Below are 18,656 nucleotides of genomic sequence, written 5' to 3'. Positions count from 1 at the left end.
ATTAATTTAAAAAAATCCTTGAATCTAATCAAGGGGGGTTGGGGGAGCAGGGGGCTCTTCCTTAATCTGAATACAAAGTGAATATTAGCTAACAGTTTTGCATTAATGTTAAATCTCGGATATGAAAATGGTATTGAAGTCATGTAGGACAAAGCCTTTGATCCTAGGAGATACATGCCGAAGTATTTATGATAGATATCTGCAACTCAATTTTAAAAGGAACAGAAAGAGAACAGTCCCAAACTCCCATCACAAGGCTCGCGCGTGCGCACAGCCCTCTTTCGAGACACAATTTCGCGCAGCTGGAGGGTCAGATTGGGCGCCACGAGGCGGAAATACGTAACGGCGGTTTCCGGTGACCGCGTACGCGTCCAAGGCAGCGGGATGGAGGAGGTGCCTCATGGTGAGCGCGCGGAGGGGGCGTGGGGGGCGGGCCTGAAAGGACAGGAGCCACTCTAACTGTGATCTTGTCTTCGCGCAGACTGTCCCGGGGTCGGCAGCGCCCAAGCAGGTCGAGGGGCCTCATGTCAGGGGTGCCCCAACCAGGGGCTCTGCGCTTCTGGAGCTGGTGCCGCTCCGGACCCGGGTGAGGAAGGGGCAAGGCTCCAACGGGAAGTGAGAAGCGCTGTCCTGGAAGAGGCGGGACATGGGCGGGGTGTGGATGGTGTTGGGATAGGCGCCTTAAGGATGAGGGGCAGGGGCCCAGAGGAGGCGGGTCGTGGAGTCGTCTTCAGGATAAGGCGCGGGGCTTGAGGGATGAGTGACAGGAGCGGGGCCCAGAGGGTCAGGGCTTTTAAAAGGCTAGGAGAGGAGAAAATTGGCGGGGTGGGGGCGGAGCCTGAACCCGTCACTGGCGTGGAGTCAAAAGGGGTCTCAGGAGGGGCGGGGCATGGGAGAAAGTCGTAAGAGGTGAGGGGTGGGACCAGCGGTTTGAGTGACAGTAACTGGAAGTGGTTGGGAGGAGGCCGGCACCAGAGGGAATAGGGTATAAAGTTTGAAGTCAGGGAACTTAGGCTTAAATCCTAGCTCCGCCAGCTGTTTTCTTTGGACAAAATTTCCTTCCTTTTGAGGAGCGATTCTCCCATTAATTCAACAGAAGTATCTATTGATCACTTGCAGGCACAGTGCTCTGTGCTGGGGATACGGCTATGAATGAGACAGATGAGGTGATTAAAAAGCCTTAACCTCTCTGAGCCTCCGTTTCCTCATCAAAAATGGGGGGAAAATAGTTACAGTGTTGTTTTAGGGATTTGAACTAGGATGAAATATTGAAAGCGTAGTAAATGTGTAATAGTGATAGTTATCAATGACAGGTAACTAAGTGCCTGCAATGTGTCAGTTTCTCACTCTTGGCACTACTGACCCTCAGGGTTGGATAATTCTTTGTGGTGGGGATGTCTGCCCTGTTTCTCTGCCCAGAACATTTAGCAGCATCCCTGGCCTCTACCCATTACCTGCCAGCAACACTCCTTCCTGTGACAACCAAAAATATCCCGAGACATTGCCAGATGTGCCCTGGTGGGGTTTGCCCGCAGGTTGGGAATCATTGCTGCATTGAAAGTTCTGTTCTGGAACTGGGAATATAGTGTGAACACTTCAGAGCCCCCCCCTTCATGGACTTTATATTCTAGTAGGGGAGACAAACAAGTAAACCGATAAATAAGGAAATGTCAGATGTACTCGTAGCCTTGGGTTTTGTTTTGTTTGGTTTCGGTTTGGGGTTTTTTGGTAGCACTTATTACTACCATTGATGAGGTGCAGTTTCACTCATGATCCCTTGAAATAGCCCAAGGATTTAGCTTCTTCCAGCCCATGGGAAGAGTGACATTCAGAGAGACACAAATATCATATGATATTGCTTATATGTAGAATCTAAAAAAATGGTACAAATGAACTTATTTACAAAACAGAAATAGAGTCACAAATGAGAAATAGAGAAAACAAACTTATGGTTACCATGGGGGAAAGGAAGGGGAGGGATAAATTGGGAGATTGGGATTGACATATACACACTACTATATATAAAATAGATAACTAATAAGGACCCACTGTATAGCACAGGGAACTCTACTCAATACTCTGTAATGGCCTATGTGGGAAAAGAATCTAAAAAAGAGTGGATATATGTATAACTGATTCACTTTGTTGTACACCTGAAACTAACACAACATTGTAAATCAACTATACTCCAATAAAAATTTTTTAAAAATAAAAAAAGATTGAGTCAGGAGCTTGGTCATCTGAATTGCTTTCTTTGCAGCCATAGAGGAAATCAAAGAAAAAATGAAGACCGTGAAACACAAGATCTTGGTGTTGTCTGGGAAAGGCGGCGTTGGGAAAAGCACATTCAGTGCCCACCTGGCCCACGGCCTAGCGGAAGATGAAAACACACAGGTGGGACCTTAAGGAAAAACTGGGAGAGGCTCGTGTCTTAGGGCTCATGATGGCTCGTGGGGAGCTGACTCGTTAGTGTCAGTTTATCTGGCCTCTTTGGAATCTAGATCCCTGCAGAGAGAACGAGGAAGTGCAAGGCAGTCGAGCAATGAAATGACTATTTCATTGGATTCTCTAGCCATGAACATGGCTGGCAGGTGTACATTTCTCTTGGCTTGCTGATTATTTATTATGTTAAGTTCAGGCTTCTTTCTCTTAATGAACCCCTTCTGCCTTTTTCTAGGTCAGGGGTCTACCAACGATAGCCTGTGGTCAAATCCAGCCCATCTCCTGTCTTTTTATGGCCTGTGAGCTATGAATGGTTTTTACATTTATAAATGGTTGCTTTTACAGTGTTACATTAGTACTTCTTAATCCTTGATTTTGCCCACAAAGCCTATAATACTTTCCGTTTGGCCCTTGAAGAAAACGCTTGCCAACCTCTGCACTAGGCCATTCACTTACACCCACGTACACAGAGGAGCTTGAAAACTCAAATTCCCCAGTACTGCTCTCAGGATTTCAGCTTTAATAAAAGGTGTGGTAGGGTGAGGAAGAAAAAAATTACTTTTACCAAAAAGATCAAATGGAAATTTGCAGTACCTGTGATTTAAAAAATACAGGTTATTCATTGGGACTCATGATGGTTTTGCACTGATCTTAGGAAATGATCCCAATATTCACTTTGATTACAATTTTATACCTGATGAAACCATGAATGCTGCGGGGTCTTTTTGTTTTTTTAACACATAACACGTTCCACCATTTGGTTTTGCCAAAATGAAATTATGTTCAAAATTCTAATTGAAAAAAATATATATACGTACCAGAACTGCTAGAAAAGCTTCGGTGTCTCTTAGACGCCACTGCTCAACACGTTGAGCCCTGAAATACGAGCTGTGGTGAGGACTTGTATGTTGGTGCCGTGTGTGCACTGGGTGAGAGAGCCCACCACACTCTTGTGTGGATCACCAACCAACTCTGCTGTTTTCCCGTCAGAGTGCTGTTTGGGGCCTGCAGAGGAGTTCCTTGTAACATGGAAACAATTTTATTGTGTTCATGTTGAAACATTGAACAAACATTGAAACAGCCATTCCAGTTCTTTCCTTGGTCTTGGTGCGTGCCTTCTTTCCATACACTGATATATTTTTGAAAATTAGTTTTGTCTTTGTGCATTTTGAATGTTGAAATTTATTTTTATATAAATAAGGGCTAACTAACTTTCAGTTCACATTTATTTTATAACTGGCAAATGACCTTTCACTTTTGTTTGGCTTTTTTTCTTAAGATCGTGCTAGTGGGGAGTGCAAAACTGCCACATATTGCCAGTTATTTTTTTTAAACTCTAATAACTGGATAAACTGCATACTTTCTACTTGTGTGAGATAAACCATTCTATTCCAGTATGAAATAGCGCCTTAAATTCTTAATAAAATAAAGGCTTTATTTCCTCCACAAAAAACCCGGTAAAGGTAGCTACCTTGGGCAGGGGGATCAAGCCCACCATTCCGACCTGCCCTCAATATGCTTGAGCGTGTGCGTGTGTGCACGCACACACACGCGCGTGCACACACACACATACACACACACACACACACAGATAAACAGTGGCCTCTCAGATACCTCACCGTAGACTCCAGGAATATATTTTTTTAAATCGTTGGGCTACGAAAGTAGAGTTTACTTCAGGGATCAGCAGACTTTTTATATAAAGAGCCAGACGGTAAATATTTTAGGCTTCGTAGGCTATACAGTTTCTGTAGCAACTATTCAGTTCTTCCCTTGAACATGAAAGCAGCCATGGACAACCTGTGAACAAATGAGTGTGGCTGTGTTCTAATAAAACTTTGCATTTCATATAATTTGAATTTCATAATTTTCACCCTGTCGTGAAATAAATGTATTCTTTTGATTTTTTTCCCCCCAACTCTAGAAACGTAATAGCCATTCTTAGCTATGGGCTGTACAGAAACAGGTGGCATTCTGGGTTTGGGCCCTGGGTTGTAGTTCGCCGGCCCCTGGTTTGGTTTGTAGCTCCAGAAGCACTAGTGCTGGCTGGGGAAGAACTTCTTTGGGGGAGGATTGAAACGTTGGGGAGGCCGTGGCCTTGGGACAGTGCAGAGGCTGGGCTAGGGGACCTGTAAAGCTTGGTGTTTCTCTCACTAGGACTCTGAATCCTGCTTATAACTCATTTCTCTTCGGATCATTTTATGATATGTGGAGCTGCTTTTGTTGGCCTACATGACTGACATGGGCTTCTCTGGAATCTGGTATCTGTTACCCAAGATGTGCTCTAGGCATCTGGGGAAAGGGAGAAGTGACTGGCAGGGGACAGCTGGGCAGGCTCGTGGGAGAAGGCGGTCTTGGACTCTGATGGCGGCCGATGGGATGTGGCAGGAGGAGGTGGAGGCAGAGGCGCAGAGCTGGGACTGCCGGGGCAGACAGGCTGGGCAGGCAGGGCTGCTGCTGCTGCAGCAGAGGGGCCGAGGGTGAGGCTCAGCCTGAGCCAGACCTGGGAGGCTTTAACGCCCTGGGAAGATGTTCCCGCGGGAAAGAGGCATGGTTTGAGGGTTGCTATAGCAGCAGCTGAGTGTGTGATCGAGTGTCGTCAGAGGGTGACGGTAAACCAGCAGGTGGTGTTGCTCTTGTCTCCATGAGAGGCCACGAGGACACAACCAGGGCAGTGCTAGAACCAACGGCAGGAACAAATGGAGCAGCAGGGCCTCCAACTCTTGGAGAAGAAGGAGGGTCAGAAGTCTAGCTGAGCGTTTGGGGCAGGAGGTGGGTGCAGACTAGCGTGGTGGCCAAGGACACAGGCTCTGGAGTCGGTCTGCCCACGATCACATCCCAGTGCCGCCGATACCACTGCTGTGACCTTGGGCAGGTTATCAGACTGTCTCTGCCTCAGTTTTCTCATCTGTAAAATGGGACTCAGGACCGAGTGAGATGATACTCGTAACAGTAAAATGCTTAACACGATGCCTGATGCATAGGAAGTGCTCAGTAAATGTCCCTGATAGAATATGGAGGGGTGAAGACTATTTCTGCTTTGGTGATAATGAGTTTGTAGCCCACCCAGAGTCCAGTGCCAATCAGGTTCACATATACTTGCCCATCTGTTTTTCTGTTAGTCAACAATCTTTTGCCGTCTGAGGGTCAAGTTTGTATTGGCCAGTTGACCAGCCAAGAAATCTGTTTTCTGCGATGATCCATGTTACCCAGAATAATCTTTGCTTTCAGAAGCTGTCAGGCATTTTCTTAAACAGCTGCCTGGAGATGTACTTTAACCAGGCCAGCTACAAGGAACCACTTGTGAATAGACAGCTGTTTACATAGAATCACGCTTCCGTGTTGTTGCGTTCTGAAGTCCCACTGCGCACACGTTGAAACTTTGCAGTAAACTGAAGGGAAGCTCACCAGCTGCGTGGAAACATGGCTAGATGAGCTGGATTTTTTTCTTGCAGTGGTGCTTAAAAAAAAAAAAGTCAGCACTTAAGAAAGTCTGTCTCCCCTCAGGCAGACCTACTGGTGACAGAAAACATCACTGTCTCCAAAGGGTGCCCGGCGTGGGCACAGAGTGCACACCGAGTGTCTTGTTGACTAAAGTCAAGCAGCTCACACCCCTCCCTGCCCTAAATTCAGCAGGGTGGTGAGGACTGCCCTGTCCTTTTCTGCCTGCCGCCCAGTGGCAGCTCATTACTGACTGCAAGCAAGGCTGTTCCATGATAGCACTTGGTCAGGCAGGTGTCTGATGGTTTGCAGAGGGCCTTGAATCGCAGGGTAGCCCCTGACTGATCACAGGTGGGCCGGGGAATGTGCAGGTTGGAGCGAAGGGAGGAGGAGGAGCCTCTATGGCGCAGACCTGAGCTGTGAGACATCCAAGAATCACGTGCCTCCTTCCCACCGCAGGAGTCAGCAGCTCCCGTCAGTTCCCAGCTTATCATCCTGCCCTGTGAGCTGAAAGGCAAGCTGTGTCATTAAAAGGTCCAGGCTATAGTGTCTGAGGCCCTCTCGGGGGCTTGTAGACTCGAGGGCTGGAAGGAGCCTAATGATCTCCCGAAACACTAGTTTCGCAGATCAGAAGCTCAGACAGATCGGGGAGGAGAAGCAGCTTGTGCGAGGTGACACGGCCTCAGAGTGCCAGCAGTTAGTGCTGAGCCCGCTTCCGGAAGTATGGGGCGCTAGGTAGGGAACGCTGTGGATCCTGACAGCCCTGCAGCACCCACTCCACCACTTTCTAGCTGGGAGAGGTGTGACAAAGCCTCCTCTTCCCATCAGTCTTCTAGCACCTTCCACAGACCCTGTGAGGATTATTGCAGGCATGTTTCTTCCAGCTGGGGTTCTCTGGTGTAACTGGGGCAGAAAGGGAATTAATTGGATGGATATGGGGGTAGCGGCAGGATCAGCAGAATGTCTGAAGGGGACAGGACACGACCACTGGAGAGCTGGGTAGCAGGAATGTACCACAGCCTTTTCGGGTTCCACCGCAGAGTGAGTGCATGTGATCTCTTTCTTGTATCACTTCACTCAAGATACCCACTTGGTTGTGGGGAAGAGGGGGTGTAATTCCTCCAAAGGAAACTGATTAAACTGTTCCCAAAAGAGAATGAGATTTTCTAGACCAAGTGGCTAGAAACTCGAGATTATTGACGAAAGTCTCCGTTAGGGTCGTAGCGATGGTATAATTTCCCAAGTTGTGAGGCTCTGATGTAAAACGTCTGGATCATTAACCACACATCAGCCTGAAGCATCAGGAAGGCCACGGAAGTCAGGTCTTCAGGATGAGGTCTTCACCCTGATGGGTCTTCAGGGTGAGCGTTGTTCTGGTGCATTCTTCTTGAGGTCCAGCAGAGGGCGCTTGAGGCAAACGACTATCCAGTGTACGAAGGAACCACTTTCCTGACCTGGTGTGAAGTCATGTGAGGATCATAGGAGGTTGTCCAGAGAGGATTGAAGAGGAAAGCAAGAAACTAATTTGGGGCAAGTTAAAAAGTTACCCAGAGGTGCTCTCCTTTGGATCTAGGATGTGAGAGCTTTCAAGATGAGCACGGCCCTGCTCCTTAGAAGGTTTCTGAAGGCTGTCTCAGACCTTCTCACGAATCAGATGGGGAAAGCAGGGCGTTTGGGGTAGAAGGAGTCATCGAAGGTTGCACGTATCACTAGCAAAGAACTTCTGTAGATTTCCTTATTTTCACTTTCTTTTTTAGAAGTTGAGCCTAAGCCATCATTAACCTTCAGCATCACAGGAAAACAGGGCTTGGTCAGAGCTCAGCTAGAGGGTCCACTCAGGCCCTCCTTGCCAGGCCCCCGGGGTAGTGGGAAGAGCCCTGGCGTCGGAGTCCAGAGACCTCAGTTCATGTCCCAGCTCTGCTTCTTGCTCGTTGAACAAGTCTCTGGGCCTCTCTGAACCTCAGTTTCCTCTTCTATAAAGCAGAGATAATGATCCCGAACACACAGGTGTGTGTGCAAACACACACACACACACCCCAATACATGGTAAGGGCTACGTAAACAGTGGCTGGGCCTGAATTGTCAAGCGACCTGATACCCTGGACTATAAGCTCAGCCTGAAAATAGGCCATACTGAGGGTGGCTGGGGTGCAGCAGGGCCATGGGCAGAGCGCCGGGGGTGTGGGTGTACTTCGCAGGTTCTTGTTAGGAGTTTCGTCTGTGTCTCTGTGGCCCGGAAGATAAATGTTGTAACTCTCCCTCATGAGATTCCGCTCGGTCCAAGTTCAACCCAGTTTTTCTTCACCTTCTCCCCTCCCTCCTTTTCCTGGAGCCCCGTCCCCTCCCGGTTGTGCACATCTGGAGGACTGTACATCTGCTTATATCACGTCTCCTCTTTTCCCCAGGTGGCTCTTCTAGACATTGATATATGCGGCCCGTCAATTCCCAAGATCATGGGATTGGAAGGAGAACAGGTAATAGTGACAAGACAAAATGCAGGGAAGCATTTTCTTACGGTAAACTGTAGCGCCAAGCCGCTAACCCTAAGCCAGGGGGTCAGCGGAGCCCGTGCCTTTTTACCGGGACGTGACGAGATCAGGTAAAGGTTCACTAGACCGCCTGTCTCCTTTTAACAACAGCCGTGAGTTTGGGGGCGGTGTGGATTATATTTAAGTTCATTCAAACCTTCTGAGAATTGTTAGTTTCAATGCCTTCTTAGAGGGGAAGGGAAACAATACGTCAAATGCAGAAGTCAGACACAGAAACTTAGCCCTGGCTGGGAAAGCTAGACCAGGGCTGACTAGGGTTCTGTACTCTGGAAGCAAGGAAATATCTCTGCTCCTGTGGTCACCAGAGGGGAAGTGAGACTGCGAGGCAGGCAAAGAATGCGGGCGGGGGTGGAGCAGCACGTGCTGTTCCCTCCCTTCTAGGTGGCACAGAGCCATCCAAGAAAGGTTCCCCTGGGGGGTGCACTGAAGCCGGGCTGGAGGACTAGGCTTTTCCTGGGGTGTTGGGATCCGTACATTCTTTACTGAAGCGCTGGGTGCTGAGGTTCAGAGGAGAACAAGGCAGATAAAGACCCTACCCTTGTGGGAGGGGCAGGTGATAATAGGACACTAAGCAGGGTAAGGGGACAGACTCGGCAGGGCAGGGCGGCCAGGGGAGCTGCTCTTTGGGAGGGGGTGGTCAAGGGCACCCTGCTCAGAGAACCCAGAGAAGGGTGCGCTGGGATGGGGCGCACGTGCAGGAGTGTCCTCGTGTCCTCAGCAAAGTGGCCCACGGGGACGGGGCAGAGGGACGGGGTGGCAGAGAGTAGCCAGAGCCAGTCCTCGGGGACTCTGCTCAGGGCTTGGGACTTGCTTCTGCCCTGCTGCGAAGCAGCAGGAATCGCAGTTCTGAGCACGTGGCCCCCCAGCACGGGGGTCCGTTACCGTCAGTCACGTGCATGTACTACTCACTGGGCCAGGACACAAGTAGTTATAAAAATTGAAAATTTAAAATGGTGAGATAACAGAAGTTCTACTATTTTCTCCTCCTGTGCTATTGGATCATCGTGTTTACCCCTCTTTCAAAACCAGTGACTTAGAGAATTAGTATTAATAGGAATCAATGGGTTTTTCTTTTTTAAGTGTGACTTCAAAGCCGGTGACAAAGGACCCCATGTTATCTGATTGCAATTCTGTGAAATGTCAGCAGCAGGCACACCTGTAGACACAGTAGATCCGTGGTCCCCTAGGACTGGGGGGAGTGTGGGGATCGGGGGCGACACTTAAGGGGTGCAGGGTATCTTCTAAGAGTAACGAAGGTGTTCTAGCGTTGGTGTGGCGATGGATGCACAGTTCTGTGAATATCCTGAAGCCATTTAACTGTACAGTGTAAATGGGTGAGTTGTGTGGTATGTGGATTATATCTCAAAAGACTGTTTAAAAAAGTAAGAATTCATCAGGAAAAATGGGCTTTCTGTTCTGGGTCCAGCGTTACTTGAACCGTAAATCTAAGATTGATGTGTGGTTGGAAGTTGCGTAAGTTCCTGTTTCATAGTAAAGCGTTGATACGGACTTGAACCCTGGCAGTTAGTGAACACCTACTGCGAGGAGAGGGTCTGGGTCTTGCAGTAGCCCAAGCTTCCCACTGACACCACTTCCCCAGTTGTTGTCCCCTGGGGGCAGCAGCTCAGCCCTGAAGTTCACACCACTGATGGGAGGGTTCTGTGTCTACTGTTTCACTAAAGGTCATCCCTCCACTCCTGGACTTGTACAGAGACTGCCTCGCTGCTCCACAGTTGCCTGCATCTTCTCAGCAACCCCCAACTGATTTCTGTCACACTTTTAAAATATCCCAAATTATATTTGGACTCCGGTAACATCGGTCCCCTGACCAGATATCTAAGCAGTTTCCAAATAACCCAGCCTGGGAGGGAAAAGGCAAATGAATTCTATCATCCATAACCCAGCCCCTGACCCCGCTCTGTTCACTCCCTATTAAGAATTTAGTGGTAGCATTTAAGACAATGAATCGTCATTTATAAAACTGCCTTCCTACTGCGTAAACTTCGTCTGTGAGAGAAGCGTGACCAGGGCGTATAATTTCTCACAAATAAGCATGGGCTTCTGTTCCTGCAGGTTCACCAGAGTGGCTCGGGCTGGTCTCCAGTGGTGAGTGCTGACCCCCTTTTCTTCAGGATCTCTTGTCGTATGTGTACATAAAGGGTTGTAACTGTTTATCGTCAACAGATATTTATTGAGGCACTTTCCTAGGCACAGGGAATCCAGTTCCAACCTGGGCTTGGCACACTTTTTCTGTAAAGGCTCAGAGAGTAAATATTTCCAGTTTGTGGGCCATACAGTTGCCACCGTCATAGCTGGAAAGTAGTGATAAGCAAATGAATGACCGTGGCCGTTTTCCAATAAAACTTTATACAAAACCAGAAGTGGGGCCATAGTTTGCCAACCCAGGTTAAGATAGTAAAGGAGACGAGGTTTGTTTATTTCAGCTGAGTTCACTGTCGTTGCCATAAGGCCGTATGGTGACTCTTTCAATCCCCCCAATATGGTAACCTTTTTCTTTAATGATTTTTTTCGAAAAAAAGAAAAAAGATTTAAGGATTCAAAGAGTGAATATACTCACAGATCACACAGTAATTTTGTCCCCCCACTTTTTTCAGCCAGAGCTCAGACAAAAGACATAGGGAAGTGCCTTGCACTGTGGTTTTAAGTAAAATGTTTCTTGCGTCATCCTTTCTAGTTCCTGGAAGACAACTTGGGGGTGATGTCGGTGGGTTTCTTGCTCAGCAGCCCCGATGATGCCGTTATCTGGAGGGGACCAAAGAAAAATGGTTTGCCACTCTGCTTTCTGTCTCTTATCACGTCCTTCCAAGGGCAGAATTGCATCCCGTCCTGTCAGGATGGCCTCAGGCTCATCCTGCTGGGCTTCCTAGAGCATTATTTTTATGCATCTGGTTGCCTCTTCACTGGTTGAAGAGAGCCAACAGAAATACCAGTTTTATTTAATAAAATGTTATAATTTTTTAAATCTATTAGGGGTTTTTCTCTCCTGAAAATCTCCCTAACCCTGAAATTATTCCTGAGGTGGTTTGTGTTCTTATTTGTGTCAAAGAGAGAAGTATGTGAGGTGAAATCAGTAGCAGGTTGGCTAGGCATTGAGGCTGCAGGTAATGATGCGAAAGTGCCTATCTGGGCAAGGTTCCTCAGCCTCGGTGCTGTTGGCGTACTGAGTCAGATAATTCCTTGTTTGGGGAGGGTGGGCTGTCCTCCATGGCACAGGGGCTTAGCAGTACCCTGGCCTCTGTGCTCCAGAGGCGAGTAGAACTCCCACCCTAGTCATTGACAAGCAGACGTGTCCCCAGACGTTGCCAAGCACCACTGATTGAGAGCACAGGTGATCCGTACGTAAAGGCCACGAGCTGTGCTTCTGTAAAGAGAGTCAGAAGGACGGGAGAGAGGAGGCATCCCCGCAGCTTCTCCTTGCAGGCATGATCAAGCAGTTCCTCCGGGACGTGGACTGGGGCGAGGTGGACTACCTCATCGTGGACACCCCCCCCGGGACGTCGGACGAGCACCTCTCGGCCGTGCAGTACCTGGCCGCAGCGCACATCGATGGGGCGGTGATCATCACCACACCGCAGGTGAGCCAGGGCCCCCCACCCCGGAGGGCCTCTTTCTCCCACAGCCCAAGACCCTGGGCTCTGCAGCATGCCCTGCCTGGGATCCGCAGAAACCTTACGTTTATCTTCGGTCCAGCCGCTGTCAGCGGACAGGGAGGCATCAGGTGGCTGGGGCGGGGGTGGGGGCCAAGGGCGCCTGGCCCGAGGATGGCGCTGGAGAGAAGACGAATTTGTTGTTAGGAATGTTGCCTACTGAATTTTTAAAGAGAGGCTGGGGCCCACCCGTAGACCAGCAGTGCTCTCAAGAGTAGGTCCCAAAGAAATGACCTATGAGGACAGTGGAGTGGGGACGTCCGCTCTGATGCGGGTGCTGACAGTGGGCAGGGCTTTCCACGTGGGGCAGGGGTACGTGGGAACTCTGTGCTTTCTGTGAACCTAAAACCGCTCTAAAGGTCAAGTCTAAAGCAACAGCAACAATCGGGTTGACACAAGGATGGCCTCTCTGATACCATATTGACTGTGAAAGGAAAGAGAGTCCCCTTGGATTCAGGAGGAGGGGAGCAGACCGAGCAGATGCCGGCCCTTCTCCAGGAAGCCTGGGGGGACGCCCCATGTTTGTGCACCTCTGTATGTAACTTCTCTAGAAAATGTGACTTCAGGCTGGGGACGCCCACTTTCTCGGAGCCCTGCACGTCCAGCAGCTGGCTTTCTTTAGGGGTCATTTTTATTTTTTTGTGAGAACTGCATTTTTAAAAATTAATTAATTAATTTTAACATCTTTATTGGAGTATAATTGCTTTACAGTGGTGTGTTAGTTTCTGTGGGGTCATTTTTGACAAAGCAGGGCTTGTAGGGGATACCAGGGAGAGAACCACAGCTGCACTGCGGTGAGACGCTTAGTAACAGCCAGTTTACTTTCTAGCTAAATGCCCCTCCGCCTGTACCCCAGCCTCAAAGGGCTTGAGGGCCAAACGTGGGCCTCAGGAGAATAGAGGACTCAAAGCCAGGACCCTTTGAAGGCCTGTGACCGTTAAAGCCACAGATGTTAAGCAGTAGCCGTATTTGACAGCACACGACCCTTGGACACGTGTCTGCAGTAAAATTAAATGGGGTACTGGGGTGGGTACTAAGCCCTGATTATCCACAGTCCTCACACTGTAAGATGCACATTGAGAGTCCAGAAGTGAATTTGAAGGGATCCAAACCTGGTAATAGTCCTTATTTTCTTCTTGTGCATAAAGTTGCTTGGGTTCATGATAACCAGGATCAGAGGTTGATGTACTTTTTCTGTGAAGGACCGGAGAGTAACTGTTTCAGGCTTTTTGGGTCACACGGTCTCTGTCACGGCCCTTTAGCTGTACCATTGTGGGGCGAAAGCGGCCCGGGATACTGTGCAGAAGAGTGGGCCGGGCTGTGTTCCAGAAGAACTTTATTTATGGAAATAGGCGGCCAGCCGAGCCCACAGGCTGCCCTGACCTGGAAGGCTGTGCCTACTCGGGATCAGCCTAGTACACTGACGGCAAAGGGGAGCATGGAGGTGTGTTAAAGGGTCGCTTTCCTGTAGATTCGTTGGACATTGGACATTGCCTGTTCAGGTTTATCCTTTGAGGTTTGTGGGAAGTAAGCACCTGGAACAGGGCTCGCACGTGGTCGGCACGAAACAAATACGGAGCACGGGGCACGGTCGCTAACGCTTCACGGTGGCGATGCCACGGCCCTGCAGCCATCCCTCCACCACGCGGATGTTCTCTTTTTATGCTTTGACTTTGACATAACTGGACTTCTTGAACCTTGACAGGAGGTGTCGCTCCAGGACGTCCGGAAAGAGATCAGCTTCTGCCACAAGGTGAAGCTGCCCATCATCGGGGTGGTGGAGAACATGAGCGGCTTCATCTGCCCCAAGTGCCAGGTGAGAGTACGTCCAACCAGGTCCTGTCCTCTGTGCCTGAGGAAATCGTAGGGGTGGATCTCTGGGAAACCGTCTCTATTTTCCCCATCATTTCGGGAAGTGGAATCAGTTAAAACCCTCTGTTGCTGATTTAATGAAAATTCTTTTCACATTCAAAACAGCCATTTTTTAAAGTTGCTTTAAAATGTGGTCCATCGTATGATTCTGAAACAAAATCAGGATTCCTCCCCCTTTAATTTGCCTCCCAGAAGGAGACTCAGATATTCCCGCCGACGACTGGGGGTGCGGAGGTCATGTGCCATGACCTGAAGATCCCGCTTCTCGGCAAAGTGCCTCTGGATCCGCGCATAGGTGGGTGAGTCCCCGGTGGAGGCTGCACACCCTCCAGCTGAGAGGAGCAGTGAGACGCGTGGCGGTGCGTAGCCGAGGGAGCAGGAGAACTTCGGGGCAGCGGGAGGGGCCTGCAGAGGAGAGGAGAGAAGAGACTGGTCAGGGAGACGCCTGATGCAGGAGGGCAGGAGGAAAGGAAGTCACTAAGGGGAGGGGCCAGGCCGGGGGTGACCTGGGGAGGCGGCAAGGGGCGTGCCTTCGAGTCTTCTCTTACACAGGAATTAGGTTCAGACTCAAAGCCGGGTACAGAATTAGCCTTGAAGCCTCCCGAGGAAGGTGCCCCGCATGTCCAGTGTACAGGGAATCCCGCCGCAGCCCTCCTTGCACCCGGCTTCTCTCGGTGAGCGTGAGGGGAAGCCGCTGGCCTGCCTCCGGGGGTCACGCTCCTGAGTGTCACAGTCCTCCGGGGACCCCACCTCCACCCCACACTCACTCCAGGGCGTCGGCTCGCTGAGCGGAGCGGTGAGGACACCCACCGCCAGATATTCCCCACAGTAGCAGGGGTCGACCTTGCTGAAGTCAGGTGTGAGCCCCACCACGAGGAAGTGGGACAGTTAGGTTACGCAGAGGTGCCTGGGCCTGAGGGAAGCCGACAGAGACCGACGGCGCTCGGGCCCCAGTTGTTAGGAAGTGAGAGCCTTGGGAGCGTCGGCGCCGGGTGCACCTAGAGGCCGAGGCCGTGGCGGCTGTGCTGCAGGAGAACGGGGAGGAGGTTAGGGCTGGACTGGGGCCTGGGCGTTGCCAGGGAGGGGGGTACAGAGAGAGGGAAAGTGCCAGGATTTGAGAGGTGTCACGGACGCCCGTGCTGCCCAGTGTGAGCCACTGAGGAGACGGGGGCAGCACCGAGAAGCGGCTGGCTCCCTCCTGGCGCTGTGTGGAGGCGGGTGAGGCCTTGGCTTGGTCAGCGGGCTGGGCAGAGAGGTCAGGAGTGGAGGGGGACGTGCCCGCGACGGGGGGTGGGAGGTGCAGAGAGGAGGGGCCGAGAGCGCAGCTCGGAGGAGGCCTGCCTTGAGGAGGTGGACGGGAAGAGCCCCCGAGAAGCCCGGGGGACCTGGGGGGCAGCTCCGGAGATCGCACCTCGCTTGTTTCCACTCCCAGCAGCACTTCTGGTATGTGGTTTCCCCAAGAAACAGAGAACTCGGCTGCTTTTCCAGCCTTCCCCACTGCTGTAAACTGTCTTCGCATTGACCAGAGCTTCCCTCTGGGCCGTAGGAGCAGGTACCCCCCCTCAAAGGCCTCCAGAGGCGGGCGGCCCACATGAACTTGTGGGGGACAGTGAGTGGTGGCAGCCTGTCACCGCCATCCGCTCCAGGCTGTGCTGCCGCCTTAGTCCTTAGAGCAGCTTACAGGAGAGGTGGCCTGGTGCAGCCTCTGATCCAGTGCCGTCCAGCGGGTACATGTCTAGCGTGACAAGGTTCATGTCCCCAGACCTCACCTCTGGTTGTAGCTGCAGAGAGCTGGGCCGGCGTCGGAAAGGACAGGCGGTTAATGCCGTGACGCGCTGCGGCGAGGCGGGCAGGGCCAAGTGAGGTCTCTGTGACCCTCTGGAGCCGCTTCTGTCCGGTGAGGGAACAGCCACGTTACCAGGAACAGACAAGAGGCCGCGAAGGACGCCCTCAGCCCCTGTGGGAACGTGCAGCAGAGGAGCGGCCGGGCTCTGGCACCGTGATCCTCAGCCTCCCCAGCCCCGCACGCCTGAGGGTCACGCGGAAGCACGTCTGGGGCCGGGCGCCCTGGCCTAGATCCGCGCTGCCCCAGCGCTGGCTGCGGGCTCCGGCGGGTCCTTGCCAGGCGCTGAACCTCAGGCCGCACCTGCGAGGTGGGCACGGTGATGGAGCCAGGGGCTGCACAGATGGAAGGAGGGCCACAAGGGGAGCCTTGGACAGGGCAGTGCCCAAGGGGTGCCGCCTGCAGGCGACAGGCAGGAGGGGGAGGTTTGTGGAGACGGGGAACTGACCAGAGCGCATTTATAAGGGGACAGGCATGTCCTCTGGGGAAGGGAGGACGAGGAGTGAGAGGACGCTGGATGAAAATCAGAAGGAAGTGGCCCCACGAGCCTGTTGTGGGACCTGTGACTTCCCAGACCCAGTCCAGCGACCGTGAACTCGGAGGCTTCCCTAGCTGCTTCCGCCACAGTTCACAGTGCCCGGGCCACATGGGGGCCCACTTTGCCCCCCGTCTCGGGTGTCCCTGTCCCACCGGGCAACATGCTGGGGAGCTGAGGCGACGACTGCTCCACGGTTGGCCTGGCCAGGATCCCCCCAGGAGGCTGGGGAGTGGCTGTGGGTCGTGGAACCACTGATCCTGCTTCTCCAGCAGGGGGGGCGGGGGCAGAGGAGCTGGCAGCAGGGTCTACCCAGGACCAGACGGGAGGGGAGCACGCCGCGTGCCCAAGGTCCCGCCTCGTGCTCACCTGGATGCGAGACCACCTGTGTGTCCCGAGGCGGCACTGCAGTACACAGAGCAGATGGATGGATGCCAACCTGGAGAGACCTTCAAGATAAAATTACACATGGAGAACGCAACGGGCAGAATATGTGTGTCATACACTCCCAAGCATTTTTTTTAAATACATGAGTGTGTATATGTATATATATGCATATATTTCTAGAAGGATACTTGAAACACTGGTAGCCTCCTTTGAACTCATTCTTCGTGGTATAACCTTTTGTATTCCATACTCTTACTGTGTGCCTTCATTATCTTTTTGCTGAAAGAATGAATTGGTCTTTTAAATGCAGGTTCCTGGGCCTGCCTAGGAGCTGCTGTATCTGATCACAGTGGGGGCCCTGGAACCTGCATTTGCTGCACATGACCCAGATGACTCGCAGGCACACACACTAAACACCATCAGCCAGGTACAGGTCAGAGCTGCGAGGAAACGCTAGCCAGGGTCCCTGCTGGATGGGGGGGGGAAGGTGAGGTCCTCGAGACCCCGACATTCTGTCTCAGCTTTGATCTTCATTACAAGTGAGGTGGGCTCGACCTTCAGTGTCATGGGCACAGAAAGAGCCCCAGGTTCACATCACCACTGTGCTTCTTCATGGATTTTCTTTCCTTTGTTTCTTTAAGGTAAGAGTTGCGACAAAGGACAGTCTTTTTTGGTTGAAGCCCCGGATTCACCAGCCACTTTAGCCTACAGAAGTATAATCCAGAGTAAGTGTTGAAGCGAGTCCTGTGAATCCCGACGGCACGGGGCCAGGAAGTGACTTAAATGAGCAGAGTGGGCTGGGTGTGAGAAGGCCCCGTTCAGGACCATACGTGGTCACTGCAGCCATAAGTGGCCACACAGCTTTGGTGGGGACACTGGGGTAGTGAGGTCTGGGATGACCCCATCAGCCCGGGAAGCCAGGAGTCTTGAAAAATCTTCTGGTACCTCAGTGTTGTGAACTAAGTCATAGTTTAAAAAACACGGTGAAGTTTATGGTATAGGAAATACACCTCAATAAAGCTATAAAAAGAAATGAAGAAGAAAAAAGCAGCACAGTGAGCCAGACCCAGCCCACGTGCAGGCCTGATTCAGTCAACGACAGGCAGCCATCAGGGGCGCTGAATCTAAGGCACAGGTGTCGTCAGTAGTTAAAGCTTTAGGCTCCCGGTTTGTGGCTGAGTCCTTTTGACCTAGTGAAATGGTGTTGAGGGTAAATCACATCATTTCCGGGATTCTTGATCTGTAGAATGGGCCAGCGTGAGGCCTCCAGTTGTGGTTATAACCACAGGTGGGCAGTGGGCAGTATTGGGCTCACTTTCAGATTCAGGGCATAAGCCGAAATGGGACTATTGGGAGAATTAAGCCACCTGAGGACTCCACCCCATCTAGACGCGGCCTCGCCAGCAAAGGGCAGGGCCACCAAGAGCCGCAACTGCTTCCTTACCTGCTGTCTTGTTTTCCAGGAATCCAGGAGTTCTGTAGTCTGCGTCAGCCAAAAGGGGAGAACCTCGTCGGCTCCTGAAACAGGAGGACGTTCGGAACACAAGCAGCACGTCCCATCACACCTGACCAGCTGCGTGACAGAGCAGGGGTCACAGGCAGAGAGGGACCAGCCCCAGGCATGGTGTGAAGTCACTTTTTCAGAGACACTTTAATCATCTAACATTTGTACACTTTTCTTTAGAACATATGTAAAGGGCATTCTTTACAGATGTGCCGTTTCAAAAATAAAAACATCTCAAACCTCTGCCCCAAGGCCTGCTTCATGTAAAAAACCAGCGGCTTGTGGGTCATGGAATTTTCTTCTCTGTCGGAAGCTGTTCCACTACAGAACCTCTCACTTGAGCCTTCGCTGCCTCGGAAAATAAGCCTGAAAAAGAACCAAAGGGACAAAGGGGTGAATGTGTGGCTTCACTGCA

At 51.3% G+C, this 18,656-nt stretch overlaps 2 protein-coding genes across 9 annotated transcripts in view; one reads left to right on the top strand and one right to left on the bottom strand.

The window, feature by feature from the left end:
• Window positions 1-289: 289 nt before the first annotated feature.
• On the top strand, window positions 290-18,484 carry NUBP1 (NUBP iron-sulfur cluster assembly factor 1, cytosolic). Its single transcript, XM_030883935.2, has 11 exons — window positions 290-403; window positions 482-586; window positions 2,261-2,394; window positions 8,289-8,357; window positions 10,506-10,538; window positions 11,128-11,218; window positions 11,874-12,028; window positions 13,806-13,916; window positions 14,165-14,267; window positions 17,379-17,462; window positions 18,201-18,484. Exons 1-11 carry the CDS (start codon window positions 385-387, stop codon window positions 18,257-18,259), a joined length of 963 nt encoding a protein of 320 aa, XP_030739795.1. The 5' UTR covers window positions 290-384; the 3' UTR covers window positions 18,260-18,484.
• TVP23A (trans-golgi network vesicle protein 23 homolog A) overlaps window positions 15,790-18,656 on the bottom strand; it is a 35,052-nt gene continuing 32,185 nt past the window's right edge. For 4 of the 8 annotated variants that reach the window (XR_009558899.1, XR_009558898.1, XM_060284201.1 and 1 more), the window contains one exon: window positions 18,365-18,607. Coding sequence is in view for 1 of the 8 variants with exons in the window: in XM_060284202.1 (XP_060140185.1) it covers window positions 18,575-18,607 (33 nt within the window). In the remaining 7 variants the exon portion in view is untranslated. Of the gene's footprint in view, window positions 15,930-16,719; window positions 18,311-18,364; window positions 18,608-18,656 lie in introns of those variants that run through there. The other 4 variants (XR_009558894.2, XR_009558896.2, XR_009558895.2 and 1 more) reach the window with 3 other exon arrangements.

Source organism: Globicephala melas, chromosome 15 (genome assembly GCF_963455315.2).
Source record: "Globicephala melas chromosome 15, mGloMel1.2, whole genome shotgun sequence".
NCBI lineage: Eukaryota > Metazoa > Chordata > Mammalia > Artiodactyla > Delphinidae > Globicephala > Globicephala melas.
The sequence above is the reverse complement of the archived record's forward strand: the minus strand, read 5'-3'. Positions and strand labels throughout refer to the sequence as shown.

Excerpts from the sequence above, each read along its gene's own strand:
- NUBP1 (XM_030883935.2), top strand. Across the intron at positions 10,539-11,127 it reads GCTCGGGCTGGTCTCCAGTG|TTCCTGGAAGACAACTTGGG; the intron begins GTGAGTGCTGAC and ends CATCCTTTCTAG. Across the intron at positions 11,219-11,873 it reads GAGGGGACCAAAGAAAAATG|GCATGATCAAGCAGTTCCTC; the intron begins GTTTGCCACTCT and ends TTCTCCTTGCAG.